Consider the following 13966-nt stretch of genomic DNA (forward strand, 5'->3'; position numbering starts at 1 on the left):
TTTGAGGAATATTGTGTGAACCATAATGGATCAGTGAATATACATCCTTCTTTTTTGTCTTTTAGTAATGTTTCCCAGATACCTCTGTACAATTTACTATTATCATTAATTCTATTTCACCATTAAAATAATTCAACAACGGAACTGAAATTAATGTTACATAATTCTTGTCTTATTACCTCAAATATTTATCAAAATCATTTGTGCTCAGTTGTCCTTCCCTGTTCCTCATTTTTCTTTTCATTGTAGCATTCCTGGATCCATAATTTTTATGTTTTGCCTTAACTTTTGCACTTGAAAGAGTACCTAAAGATTTATGAAGTCCAATATTATTGTTGTGCATTATATTAAAAACCAAATACTGCAACAAAACATGAAATTACTCCTAATATTTATTATAATCACAAAACATAGAATAATCACAACTAACACATAAAAGTGCGTATATCATAGACATAATGCTCATCATTCATATTTGTTGTTTGGGAGGCTGAACGTAGGTAGAATAAATTATCTTTGTAGCGGAGGTAACATGAAATAAATAGCACAAATGAAATAAAATGGAAACAGGGTAATATCACAAAATTCATCATTCCGGCTTCCCCATGATAAGTTCTTCTCCACACACAGTACTAAAAAAACAAATAATTTAACTAGAAGCTAATCAATTATCAATGATATATAAGATGATGATATTCATGGATCAGAAACAGGCATCAGGACGCAATAACAACACAGGGCAGCACAACAACCTTTCCAGAATCCAAAAATTTTATGGATCTACTACAGAGTAAAGGTATTTAAATCCACCGATCTACTAAATACAAATTTTATTTAAAGTCAAACATGATAAACACAATATAATGCTTCTAATCTACAATGATCATCATTTTTTCTGCATCTAATACAGAATCAAGAAATATAATATAACACAACTAGTAGATATTGATTTTAGTTAAAGTTACTGTACACACCACAAAAAGCTTATACTCTAGAATGAAAATCAAATTCTATGGAACTAATACAGAATCAACTGATTTGAATCGACCGATCTACTAAATATTATTTGTATATAAAGTCAAACTTGTTAAATACAATAGAATGCTTTTAAACTACAATTGGCATCATATTATTTGCATATAATCAACAAGTCCAAATCCAACACAACTACTAATTATCAATTTAGGTAAGAATAAAGACAGGGAAACTATGTACAAAAAGCTTCTACTCTAGAATGAAAATCAAAATCTAGGGATCTACTACAGAATCAACAGATTTTATATGACTGAATTACTAAATATCATTTTTAATTAAAGTCAAACTTGATAAATACAATACAGTGGTTGTAAACTACAATTATCATCATTTTTTTGCATCTAATACAGAATCAACAATTCCAAATCGAACACAACTACTAAATATCGATTTTAAGTGAAGTTAAACACATGCAAATTTTATACACACAACAAAAAGCTTCTACTCTAGAATGAAAATCAATTTCTATGGATCTACTACTGAATCAACAGATTTGAAATGAAATAATTACTAAATATCATTTTTAATTAAAGTAAAACTTGATAAACACTATAGAGTGCTTGTAAACTACAATTATCATCATATTTTTTGCATCTAATACAGAATCTGTTATCAATCTTGTACGATAAAGACATTATTATATATATATATTGAATATATAACTAATTCATAAGAACATTGCTAATTCTTAAATCACATAAGCATATAAGAATTAACAATTAAATTAGGAGAAGGGTTTGAGAAAACAAACAGAGATTGGATTTAATCTCGAGTCCAGAAAACTGTCTCCTTAAAGCAGTTTCGCCCCGCACCATACGTGTTTAGCGACCTGCTTCCCAGGATAAAACGAGATACTAGTATAATCGATAGATCGAATATACTCTCAGCGAACTTGAACTGAGCCCGAGAACTATCACCGGAATATTGAAAAAATTTAAGACTAAAGAGACCAAGAATGAAAGAGATGACTCTTATTTCCTTGACTTAATAAAACTGGTGCCCTAAGACTCTATTTATAAAGAGAGGCTTGAAAGGACTTGTTTTTCTTTTCGATGTGGTACATGGTATTTATAAGAAAAACTAAGGAATAGGTTTGTGCTACTCTCGATGTGGTACAAAACCACTTTTTATATTAAAAGGTAAAACTTTGGAACATCAGTTCTCATTCACCTTTTACTCATTTTGAGCGTGTTAATATGCGTTGGAATCCCCTCGAAGAGAAGAATACGTTCCAATAAATACACACCACTAACACATAATGTGTCTCACTTATATAGAGTCTCAAAATGATTCACAACTTAGTCTAAAATACTAAGTTTGTCCAACAATCCCCCACAAATGAGATTGATGGTCCAGTAGCACGCACCACATAGACACCACATAGACAGACAGGCGCGGAGCTTGACTTGGTGATAGTTCCGGCGGTCAGATATAGCATACGATAGGTAGAGAATGCTCCTTTAACCTTCGCTCGAATAAGTATATCAACTTTACTGGTAGACAGTATGACGCGATGTCCTTGAACTGTTCGACCGTTTGTGTAAACAATGACATACTCATCACTATATCTTTTCTGACTCATTCAGTTCTCATGATTATGTCCATTTTGGCCCTGGAACATCGTCCTGGTTCTGCAAGAGTTTCTAAAGAATTGTGCCTCGCAATTCTCCTTTGAAGCGGCCATACTTCTCTCTTACATAGGTGATCTTTATCTTATAGAGTAACCCGCGTTTACTCAACCGAATATTATGTATTCAAACTTGAAATCCCTGTATACGTCAAAGATCATTAAAAGCATAAAGCTTAACCTCGTACCTTACGGGTCTCACTGTTTCATCATCATAGAAATAGGCCATGGGTTACCCCCACAGTGATTTGGTCATCATGATTTAGTTGTCCCATTGAACCAAGTTCTTGGGATCTCAGTCAGCAAGGTTGGGTGTCCACCATGACGCCGTTAAGCAATAGGCAAGGCTCATTCCTCTCGATGATTTGACAACTATCTTTCGGTCTAACTAGATTCCCTTGTCTTAAACAGATTCGCTCAGTTTAACCATCTGGTTAGTGGATCCAAACATTATCATTTGACTTTACATAGTAAATCATGATAATTCTCGTTGAGAATAGTTGTTTAATGGTATTATGTCCTCATCATAGATGTGAGACATACCATTTCATACACAATAATGTGATCTCCCAATTTGCATATTGATTACACGATATATGCATATTGAAGACACATTTTCCTTGTCATTTAGGAATATCCTTACAAAGTGGCTACTCAGCCTTTTAACTGCATTTATTTTATGTACCAGACTCGTATTCCTTCATGAATCGAGCTAAGTTTAGGATTTCCATGACACGACTGCTAAGTGTGAAATGTATTCTCGAATGACTTTTAAGTTCTTAAAGTCAAATATCTAATTTACATACTATATTCACATAGTACAATTAGATATCTTTCGTATTGCAGTCCAAGCTCACGAGCACATATCATACACCTTAAATCTCATTGCAATCACTTCCAAGTGACCAATTTCCATTGTACTCGTGCATCTACCCAGTTTACCAACTGTGTAGCCTATGTCTAATTTTGTACAATTTTAAAAAGTACAACAGACTTGCAATCCTTCTTGAGAGATCCTTGTTCATTTACGCTTGGATAAATATAAATCCATTCCAGCTATGACAACTTTAGCTTCGTTGATCTCTTTAAAATTCACATCACCAACATGTGACATGTATCATCTAAAACTTTTAAAGTCACGAAGATTGTAATCTTCAAATAAAACCTTTTCAATCTCATCAAGATTTTCAGAGATGATCCTCTTGTCATTACTTCTCGTAATGATCAGATCACTCACATGCAATTAATTATGACTTGCATATCATGTGTAAATAACACATGCACACTTGTCAATTCTCTGATTTTGAATCAGTTTGACATCTCATATTGACATATTTCATATTTATGAAATAACTTTACTAGTTATTACTTAAGGCTTCACTTGTTATTGATATTACCAGCTTTTAGCGTCCCAAAAACCAGCAATTTCAGTTTGCATCATTACCGAGTTTAAGCGTCCTTAAACTGGCAATTCTTATTCACATAGCAACCAATTTTGAGCGTCCTCAAAATGGCAACCATGTCATTTATTTGAAGCCATTGCTTATCATAGCAATATCAAATTTAATATGCCATTATTTCGTGTCAATGTTGTTTCACTCAACATGATCACCGAAAATACAGATTTTCTACTCTTGCTTTATCTAGAGCAACCCTCGGGTTCACGTAAATAGATATTTCTCCAAATATCTATTTAGAAAGACCATCTCAATGTTCATTGATGCACTTTTAAATTTCACAATACGATAATTTTAGTATCATCTTAATGAACCTTATTCTCAAAACTCGAGAATATTTCATAAATTATATAAGGTCATCACTTTCGACTGTAATTTTTTTGTATCAGTCTGACCTTATACTTCCTTCAGACCCAGATATATTTTCCCAATTTAAAAATTCATTTGGGTCCTAATGTTTCTATCTCGTAAGAAGATCTATATATTTTTTAAACAAGATTCTGTCAAACAGAACCACTCTCTCTATTTCTTAACATCCTTTCCCCCACAAAGGACATAGAGAGAACATGCACAATCCATTTTCTAGTACACGTGCTAGAAAATCTTGATTTATTGACTCTCAGTAATAGTCAAATTTTCTCTTGATATATTCACTTATCAAGAAATTATACGAGAAGCGCATTGCTTCTATTAAATTTACGAGTTCACCTTCAAGCAAATTATCAAGACATTCGGGACTAGCAATTATCCAAGTCTTTTGCTCTCTGCATGTTCATCCTCACATTCATCCAATAACTCGTAAGTTCATTTAGATGACTTTTAATTACAGATCTACTAGGATCTACTAGCTTATCGCATAAGCATTCCTAAACTCTGTAATAGTATTCTTACGAATCTCAAAAATTAGATTCATATATCGGATATTATTAGACTCAACCATTGTCTATGTATCCATCCAAAATATCTCAATTGATTTTGGATCTCATGCTACCAACAGAGGTATTGGTATCAAGTTTCGAGATACCCCCACATTTCAATTATTTTCAAGAATGTTTCATTACATTCCACTATTCATAGAAAATTCAATAATTTTCTATTTTAGATACCCCCACAATTTTAATATTTTACAGAATGTCAGAAAATATTCCAAAACTAATAGGAAATTTAATTATTTCCTTCTGTGGTATCTTGTTTAAGGAACGATTAGCCCTTCGTAACTAATATCCTCAAATTCAGTGATAGTCTGAGCTGATCACAATCGTTTTGCATCTCTCTCAGAGCACAACTCAAGCCTGCATCTACTTCATTTATTTAATGCGAGTAAGGTGCAACGACCTCATGAATATTCACGTTGCAAACAGAATTTGCCCGGTGATTATTCATCATCAAATTTATTCACTACCATCTTAATTATCTGTATTAAGTTGGATTTACCCTTGAGTTTATAGAGCACACATCTCTCTATTTAGCTTCAATATTGACTCGACTACGAGTACGAGTGATAAATGTTTTACTATCAAACCAGACAGTAAACATGTATCGTGTCACTACCTCTCATCTGAGCAGGTTTTACGTCATTCATTAAAACCTATAAGATTTTAATATCATGTTTAAAGAACTTCCCGTGGTTCTTATCATTAAAAATTCAATTACCGAATTTCTCTAAAATATTTACATGGTTCACACGAACCTACATTTCTAGCTCACCTACTGGTACAACCATAAAAGGCCCAAGGAAGAACATAAATCTTCAATAACCCCACATTCAGAGATCCTTGATCAACTGATGCGTTAGGGTTAACAACTTTTCGGATTCTCTCCGAAGTTCAGCATAACTACTGAGATCAATATTCGCCGTATTAAGTATCATATGGATCACTATAATAGGCTCGTGTGTCACTGCCGCAGCAGACCGACACCAACACGTGAAATTACTATTTAACTGGAGGAAAAATCCAACCAGAAAAATATAATTTATGTGCCGACCCATAACCTGTACTCCAGGCCCATTAGATTTTTTTAATGTGGAGAATCCTGAGCAATTGTAAATCTGGTTCACTTCAGCTGCCCACCTCGTCACATTATTTAACAACAAACATGTTACTGCATTCTATCCAGTATTACAAGTTTGTGATATAACTCCATTATTAAAGATTAAACAATAATAATTGATGTCTTATCATCACTCAACAATGATTAAAAAATTAATCACCAAATAATCAAGTTCCATCATGAAGGGTCACATTTATGTAGCCATATCATTTAATTGCATAGCAATATCATGTTATGAACTTGCAAACACGCATGTAAACTATAGCATATACGATTCTTGTATCAGTGTACTAATAATTCCAAAATCAATTCAGAATTAAGAAATCAATCACCATGTTAACAAAACATAATAAGCTATCCATTAATAGCGAAAACATGGACGAATTATAAATTTGGGTTTAATCTACCAATTTATAATGATCAACCCGAGAGATGTCACCAAATATGTTCACTTGAATATAAGTTGATCATAAATCAATAACCATTAAAGCATCAATAGCCTTATAAGAAACCAATTATCCAACAACTTTGTGCTTACTTTTGCCTCGTACCTGTTATGCTTAAACAAAGCACCACTTAAAATCAATTTTATATTAATTTCAAGCACATGGAAACAAGTGATCAAAGAAATTAACGCACTAAATTTAATTTAATTAATGAGCCAAATAATGGTCACTCATATACCCATTGATAAATCCAATTTAAACAATCAAATTGACTTTTGCGTCTACTCACAAGAAAGTATGAAAATTGAAGGAAACTGCTTTAAGATTGTTATCAATCTTGTACGATAAAGACATTATTATATATATATTGAATATATAACTAATTCATAAGAACATTGCTAATTCTTAAATCACATAAGTATATAAGAATTAACAATTAAATTAGGAGAAAGGTTTGAGAAAACAAACAGAGATTGAATTTAATCTCGAGTCCAGAAAACTGTCTCTTTAAAGCAGTTTCGCCCCGCACCATCCGTGTTTAGCGACCTGCTTCCTAGGATAAAACGAGATACTAGTATAATCGATAGATCGAATATACTCTCAGCGAACTTGAACTGAGCCCGAGAACTATCACCGGAATATTGAAAAAATTTAAGACTAAAGAGACCAAGAATGAAAGAGATGACTCTTATTTCCTTGACTTAATAAAACTGGTGCCCTAAGACTCTATTTATAAGAGAGGCTTGAAAGGACTTGTTTTTCTTTTCGATGTGGTACATGGTATTTATAAGAAAAACTAAGGAATAGGTTTGTACTACTCTCGATGTGGTACAAAACCACTTTTCATATTAAAAGGTAAAACTTTGGAACATCAGTTCTCATTCACCTTTTACTCATTTTGAGCGTGTTAATATGCGTTGGAATCCCCTCGAAGAGAAGAATACGTTCCAATAAATACACACCACTAACACATAATGTGTCTCACTCATATAGAGTCTCAAAATGATTCACAACTTAGTCTAAAATACTAAGTTTGGCCAACAGAATCAACAATTCCAAATCGAACACAACTACTAAATATCGATTTAAAGTGAAGTTAAACACGGGCAAATTTTATACACACAACAAAAAGCTTCTACTCTAGAATCAAAATCAAAATCTAAGGATCTACTACTGAATCAACAGATCTACAAAACAAAATATCCATGCACGGAAATTTATGTCAATATTTTACAAAAAATATAATGAAGAAGCTCTAATCCTTCTTAATAATCTCAAGTTTACTACAGAAATTAAATTAAAGAATAAAAAAACTTACCTATTCGAAACATCGCCTTGCAATATCGATTGTACACCTTTTTGTGATGAAATCTTCGATTCAATAGCTCAAATCGATCTGTAAACGTTGATTTTGATATTTTATAGTCTATTTTTCTCTCTCTTTTCTATTTGTCTTTAGCTCAGACTCACTGCTAGTTTTGTGTGTATATCTATGTGTTTGTAGTTGTCCGTACAACAGTTACTTAATAGCCTTAAAATGTTTTTTAATTACAAAAATACCATTACTTAATCTGATAAGAAAATGGATGGCTGTGATTGATTCTCCATAATTCTCCATATAAAAAATTCTCCCTTGAGTGGGACTCTCTCTCTCTCTATATATATATATATTTGGTTCTAAATTTGAAATCACATTTATGCATCTAGCCAAATCATCAAATTACTACAAATAAGATGTATGTTGTTGTACTTTAAATGAAACTTACGGGAAAGTGACAAAATTTAAGTAAATTAAGAAATATTTGATTTCAAAATTAATCTAACATTGGAGTTGAAGTTTTATTTTAGGGCCAAAAATACTTCTTAATATCAAATTATAATAATAATTATATCTATTTTACATCTTGCATTTGACTTGCTATTAAGCAATTGACAAGAAGATAGCAACCAATCTATTTATAATTAATGATGTAGTTTTGAATATGAAGGCGCAAACCAAATTACAGATTGAATAACAATTCACAATGCTCAAACTGAGTACATGTCAATCATAGGCAGTACTGAAGTAGCTCTTCACAATATTGTTACATAGTATCTGCACCACTTTATTGTTTTTGGAACTGACACATCTTGGAGTTTTGAATTGGCTAAGAGCACCTCCCATTTGTATAAAATGGTCAAGAATTTCATGAAAAGTTCCCCTCCTCAGAACTCGGAGCTCGAGTGGTCCGATGGTCTTAACTTTGCGAGATCCCATGTAGCCAGCATCAACAAATGATTTGTCCAAACAATTGCAGCATTCTTTCATGACCTCAGCGCTTGCTTCCCCACTTATTTCCCAGAAGATGACATAATGACCAGGTTCTGTTGATAAATCAACATGACTAGTAAAATCCACAACTTCTAGTTTTTCTGCAGCTAGCAGCTTTGCTGCAGCTTGAACCGATAGTTGTAAATCTTTCTCCGTGTTCTTATCGATGTTGATATTGAGCAGAAGGTTTCTCCTGCAAACAAATTGAAGTTCCGGGGTGGCGTTGTGAAATCCCATCACCTTAACCACGTCCCCTAATCTATACCTATACATACCTGCATTTCATTGATTGAAGCATCAGTACACATAATATTAACAGCCTTAAAAATTCTACGAAAAAAGAAAAAGTTCGCCGACAGTAAAGACAGACTAAATATCCTCTCCCACAGAAGAAATGTATTTAAAATATATTAATGACAAAGCACAGCAGCATAACTAATTGGCGAAAAGTGGTCCATAACATTGCAGATCGTGAAAAATTATAAAAAATTGAAGCATATGTGGTTAAAGTTGATTTTAACAAAATGAGTGCATGTTATAAACTTCCAATTGCAACAAATCCCCACAATGACAAAGAACGTGAAAGCAAACTGACAGTGCACAAATAAAAAAGTGTAACCAATGAGGTTTAAGTTAACTTCCATTGTAAGACCAATTGGTGACAGTGACAAAGAAGTTGATAGCGAACTGGCAATTTTGGCGCTACATCTGGTCTTACAAAAGCTATGTTAATAGATTACTGAATTTGCCACTAGAGCATTTACCTAATCCTAATCCTAATACTACTTTCAGCAGACTGACAAATGATTAATTTTATCTCATAACTACTTGCTCATGACAAACCACCAAAAGATGGACCTTTCCACATAATGTCAATCAACAAATTGAACATGAAGTGCACATACGTCTACAACCTTCAAAATATATAGGTTGAAACAAAGAACAATAAATAAATTAAACAAATCTGGAGATTCTGCAATAAATTTAATTGAGATGCATGGTCATAACAACTATGAAGCACAAGCAGTTGCTTAGAAATTATAAATTAGGACTACAAAGAAAAATCCACCACCATTTAAACACCTGGCTATCAAGCATATGCACAAGGAGGAACTTTTATGTCATTTAAATGCATGTATATTCCAAATTACATATCAATTAGCTTCAGTAGGATGCTTCGTATGTAGTTCTTAATTTCTGATCGAATTAAGTCTGGAGTAAATATAGTCGACTGAAAACATATTCTATTAGTTTCATTAGGTGCATTTACTCTATCTAAAACGATGAATACCTGCAAAATTGGTGACGATGATCTCATACTCTTCACCAACATTGACTTCAGTCATACCGACTGGCTTGGGCTCTGACGAGAGGAAGTCAGATACATCTTTCAAGGGAATAAATTCAAAATACCCAATATTAGGGAGCACTGCAAATGTCGCAGATTCTGGAGGCAGATCCGGGTTGACGTTTGCCCCGATCCACCCCTCAGAAGAGCCATAGTCAGCACTTAACAGTGGTAACTCTGCTGCATAGTGCCTCAATTTATTTACATAAAGTTCCATCGACCCTGTCATTATACCATATATGTACTTTGCATTAGGAAAAAGTGCTGGTATTAAACCATACCAATTGCTCAACCCTGAACATGTATCATGAATCAAACTGGCCAATTCAGGATTTGGCTTAAGTAGTTTTGAAATAGCTGTTCTAATGGTTGGATCAGTAACTCGACTTGTGAGGACTCCATCTCGAATGTCAGCACAGATCTCTTCCCATACCTGTTCAAAAGTTTTGAAGGCATGCACAATGCTGTGAGCAAATGTAGAGGACACAAGTTGAACATCAAAGCGGTTAATAAGTCCACATAGGAGATGGCAGTACAAGGATTGATGGAAGTCGGGACCAAATATTACTTCATCTGGGCTACAACATTGGGCATGTATTGCCTTCATTGTTTTATGAAACTGTGGACTACGGAAAACATTAGTCGTAGCAGTGCCGGCTGCCAGTCCCCCCTGTGTTTGGAATTGCTTGCTACCATAAATGAACTGCAAGGCTTTTCCATTTTGAAGAGGAAATAGCCTAAAGAAATGAAATTTCTCAGATAAGCTGAAACATTTTGTACAAAATGAAAAACTAGAAAACCAAAGAATTTAAACAAGTAAAAATGAATATTGGAATATATGGTGATGCTTTTTTTTTGTCAAGATTGGAATATATGTTGTTAAATATGCAAAGAGAGAATTTAACAAAAAAAAATATGCAAAGAGAACAAAATTGGTCAGCTGGACACAACCATTTAAGTGTACAACTATAATTAAATTTACGACGATTATTACTGATAATAACCCCCAAATTAATGCCAAGAAAATATTCTAATGCTGAAAGGGAAAATATGAAATGCTAAATTGTAGAGACCTGTCACCAGGAAATTAGGTTAAACTCATTGTTCTATCATTATTATCTGAAGATTAATATTAAAATGCCAAACAATAACAACTATTTAACAATTATAACTTATAAGAGTGATGCAGTTAAATTAGGATTCAATTACTGGGAATTGTGTATTAGTGAGGAATATATGTACTGCGGGGCAAATCGAATTAAAGCAGAAAAAACTAGGGATAAAGATGTTGACACTTTTCAAGATACTAGCAATATTATAACCGGAAATTACCTGCTTCTAAATGCATAAGATGTTGTAAATATTTGCATGGTCGATTCAACTAATTCATCATTGAAAGGTATGAACTTAGGCTTGCCTTGAGTAGTACCAGAACTGCAAAATTATCAACAACTATTAAGAAGAAACAAAAAATAAAAATAAGTTAAATGAATGCACAAATATAGTACCTTAATGAGATCGTCTTGATGGGGTTTCTGGTGAGAATTGGGGAAACATCACCTTCTACAATCCTCCTAATGTAAGGCTCCAAGTCATCGTGGGAGACAAGAGGAACACACCGTGCAAAACTAACTGGATCAGTTTTTCCATCAAGACCCCATTTCTGCAAATACTCTGTCTTGCCATTTAGCTCCAATATTTTCCTCAGGGTCTCCTTTTGAACTCTCCCTGCATCCTTCGTCATAGCCTCAAATTCTTCAATAACTTTCTCGGGGTCAAATATTGCTTCCATCTTTTCCAACATAATTTCCAACCTTCGACAATATAATAACATTTATAAGAATGACATGTTAAGCAAAATTCATAGTGAAGAGCAAATCGAAAGTTACTTGCTTAGTTGCTTATAACCAACTAAATTTTACATGCTCAAGCAAAACATAGCTATCAAATTCTAAAACAGCAATCAAATTCTAAAAGCACAGGGAATACGAGTAAAACTTGATAAAAGATTATAAAGAGTAAGGTTACTTAATTATAAATGATAGTATCACCAAGAAGGCAAGAAATAGTCCAAAACAAGAAACTAATATTGAACAAATCAAATTATTAGGCTAGCTATTAAATGAGAAAGTTGGTCAATTCATCCAAAAACAATTCATGACCACAAAATTACAATATTAAAGCTGGTCAAGTATCTTCAAATTAGGATAAAAATAAAATTAATAAGTTCTTGAGATTTACAATTTGCACATTGAAAAACCAAAACTTGAGGATCATTTATCACAAATAACTAGAAACTTGAAAAACTAAGAGAAAGAATCACAAATAAAAGAGTTATTCAAGCAATCAAATGAATATGAACAACAGTTAAGTTCTATAAACAAATGATTACTCAAAACAAACAAACCAAATAATCAACGCCCGGATAAACTTAAGTACAAATGATCAAAAATGATTATTACAATGGAGCAGCAGAAACTTTTGTACTTAAAGCAAAACACTGATGACAAAGAAGCTGCAGCTCTGCTATGGATCTTTACAAGTACAAATACTGTTTATGTGTGTGAGCAACACAGAAACTAAAGCATAGTAATTGATGATGCAAAGCTAGATAATGAGACAAGAAGTGGTGCTTTCTCTCTTTCTGTGTGTTTAAATATTTAACACATAATAATTTAATACAATCCTCTAGTTATGTGTGTGCCCTATGAATTTTGATAGTATGTGTCATGTGTGAGAGAAAGTCTACTACAGCTTACTTTACTTGTGTTGTGTCTGTTGTTTATTTGGATCAAACTGTGCAACTGAATTGAGATGGAAGATTCTTTAGTGCTTCAACCATTATTTATAGGGGCACCATCATGTATGGGCATCATTTCATGTAACTTGATTTATTACGTCATGTCGTTATCTTTATTTTCTCTTTTTGGACGTGCTATTTACAAACTGAGATTCTGTCTTTGTGATTTTTAGAACATTAAATTTTTTTATTTATTTTTTTATAATTTTAGAAGTCCGAATGGAGGATACTTTTCGCCGTAATATATGGACGGTAGGCACGTATTAAATGTGTAATAAAATAATGTTAAAAAGGTACACTTTAGTCCAAATTGGGAAATGCTGACTCCTATACTTGATAATTCGTTCATATTGTATATTTTTGTGTAGTGTATTTTTGTGTATTTGAGGTTAAATACAAAACTGACATATTTAGACTTCATGTACTTCTGTGTTTATACACTTTCATTTCGTGTTGTTTTGTATCATATTTTCGTATAAAATTAAATATTAATATTAATTAAAATAAATAAACAAATAAAAAATAAGATTTTTAGATAAAAATTTTACGAAATATTTTATAAATATGCATTTAGATCACATTTATATACATATTATAAAATTAAGTAATTATTTTTAAAATAAATATGCTAATATATTATAAATGTACATATATTTATTATAAATATTAATATTTAATGATAATATTTATTTATATCCTATATTTCGTGTTATGTCGTGTACTCGAAGGAAAAACACAAAACCGACATTAAATCTCAATCGTGTACTTTCGTGTTCATGTATTTTTGTGTCGGTATACTAAAATATTAAACACACATACTAAATTTTCGTGTCATTTCTGTTAGAAAATTAGGATTTTAGAGCTTAATTTAATTATGTTCTTGATGTTAA

At 32.5% G+C, this 13966-nt stretch overlaps 1 protein-coding gene across 3 annotated transcripts; it reads right to left on the reverse strand.

The window, feature by feature from the left end:
- Positions 1 to 8558: 8558 nt before the first annotated feature.
- On the reverse strand, positions 8559 to 13154 carry LOC141724044 (jasmonoyl--L-amino acid synthetase JAR4-like). 3 transcript variants are annotated; one of them, XM_074526027.1, is made up of 5 exons: positions 13036 to 13154; positions 11785 to 12090; positions 11609 to 11710; positions 10220 to 11013; positions 8559 to 9203 (listed from the first exon to the last, which is right to left on the reverse strand). In XM_074526027.1, exons 2-5 carry the CDS (start codon positions 12078 to 12080, stop codon positions 8662 to 8664), a joined length of 1734 nt encoding a protein of 577 aa, XP_074382128.1. In that variant the 5' UTR covers positions 12081 to 12090; positions 13036 to 13154; the 3' UTR covers positions 8559 to 8661. The 3 variants fall into 3 exon arrangements, with proteins under 3 accessions (XP_074382128.1, XP_074382130.1, XP_074382129.1); XM_074526029.1 differs by having other exon boundaries at positions 13041 to 13080; XM_074526028.1 differs by lacking the exon at positions 13036 to 13154 and adding an exon at positions 12739 to 13019.
- Positions 13155 to 13966: the final 812 nt, after the last annotated feature.

The sequence above is a fragment of the Apium graveolens genome, chromosome 5, assembly GCF_009905375.1.
Source record: "Apium graveolens cultivar Ventura chromosome 5, ASM990537v1, whole genome shotgun sequence".
Classification (NCBI taxonomy): Eukaryota; Viridiplantae; Streptophyta; class Magnoliopsida; order Apiales; family Apiaceae; genus Apium; species Apium graveolens.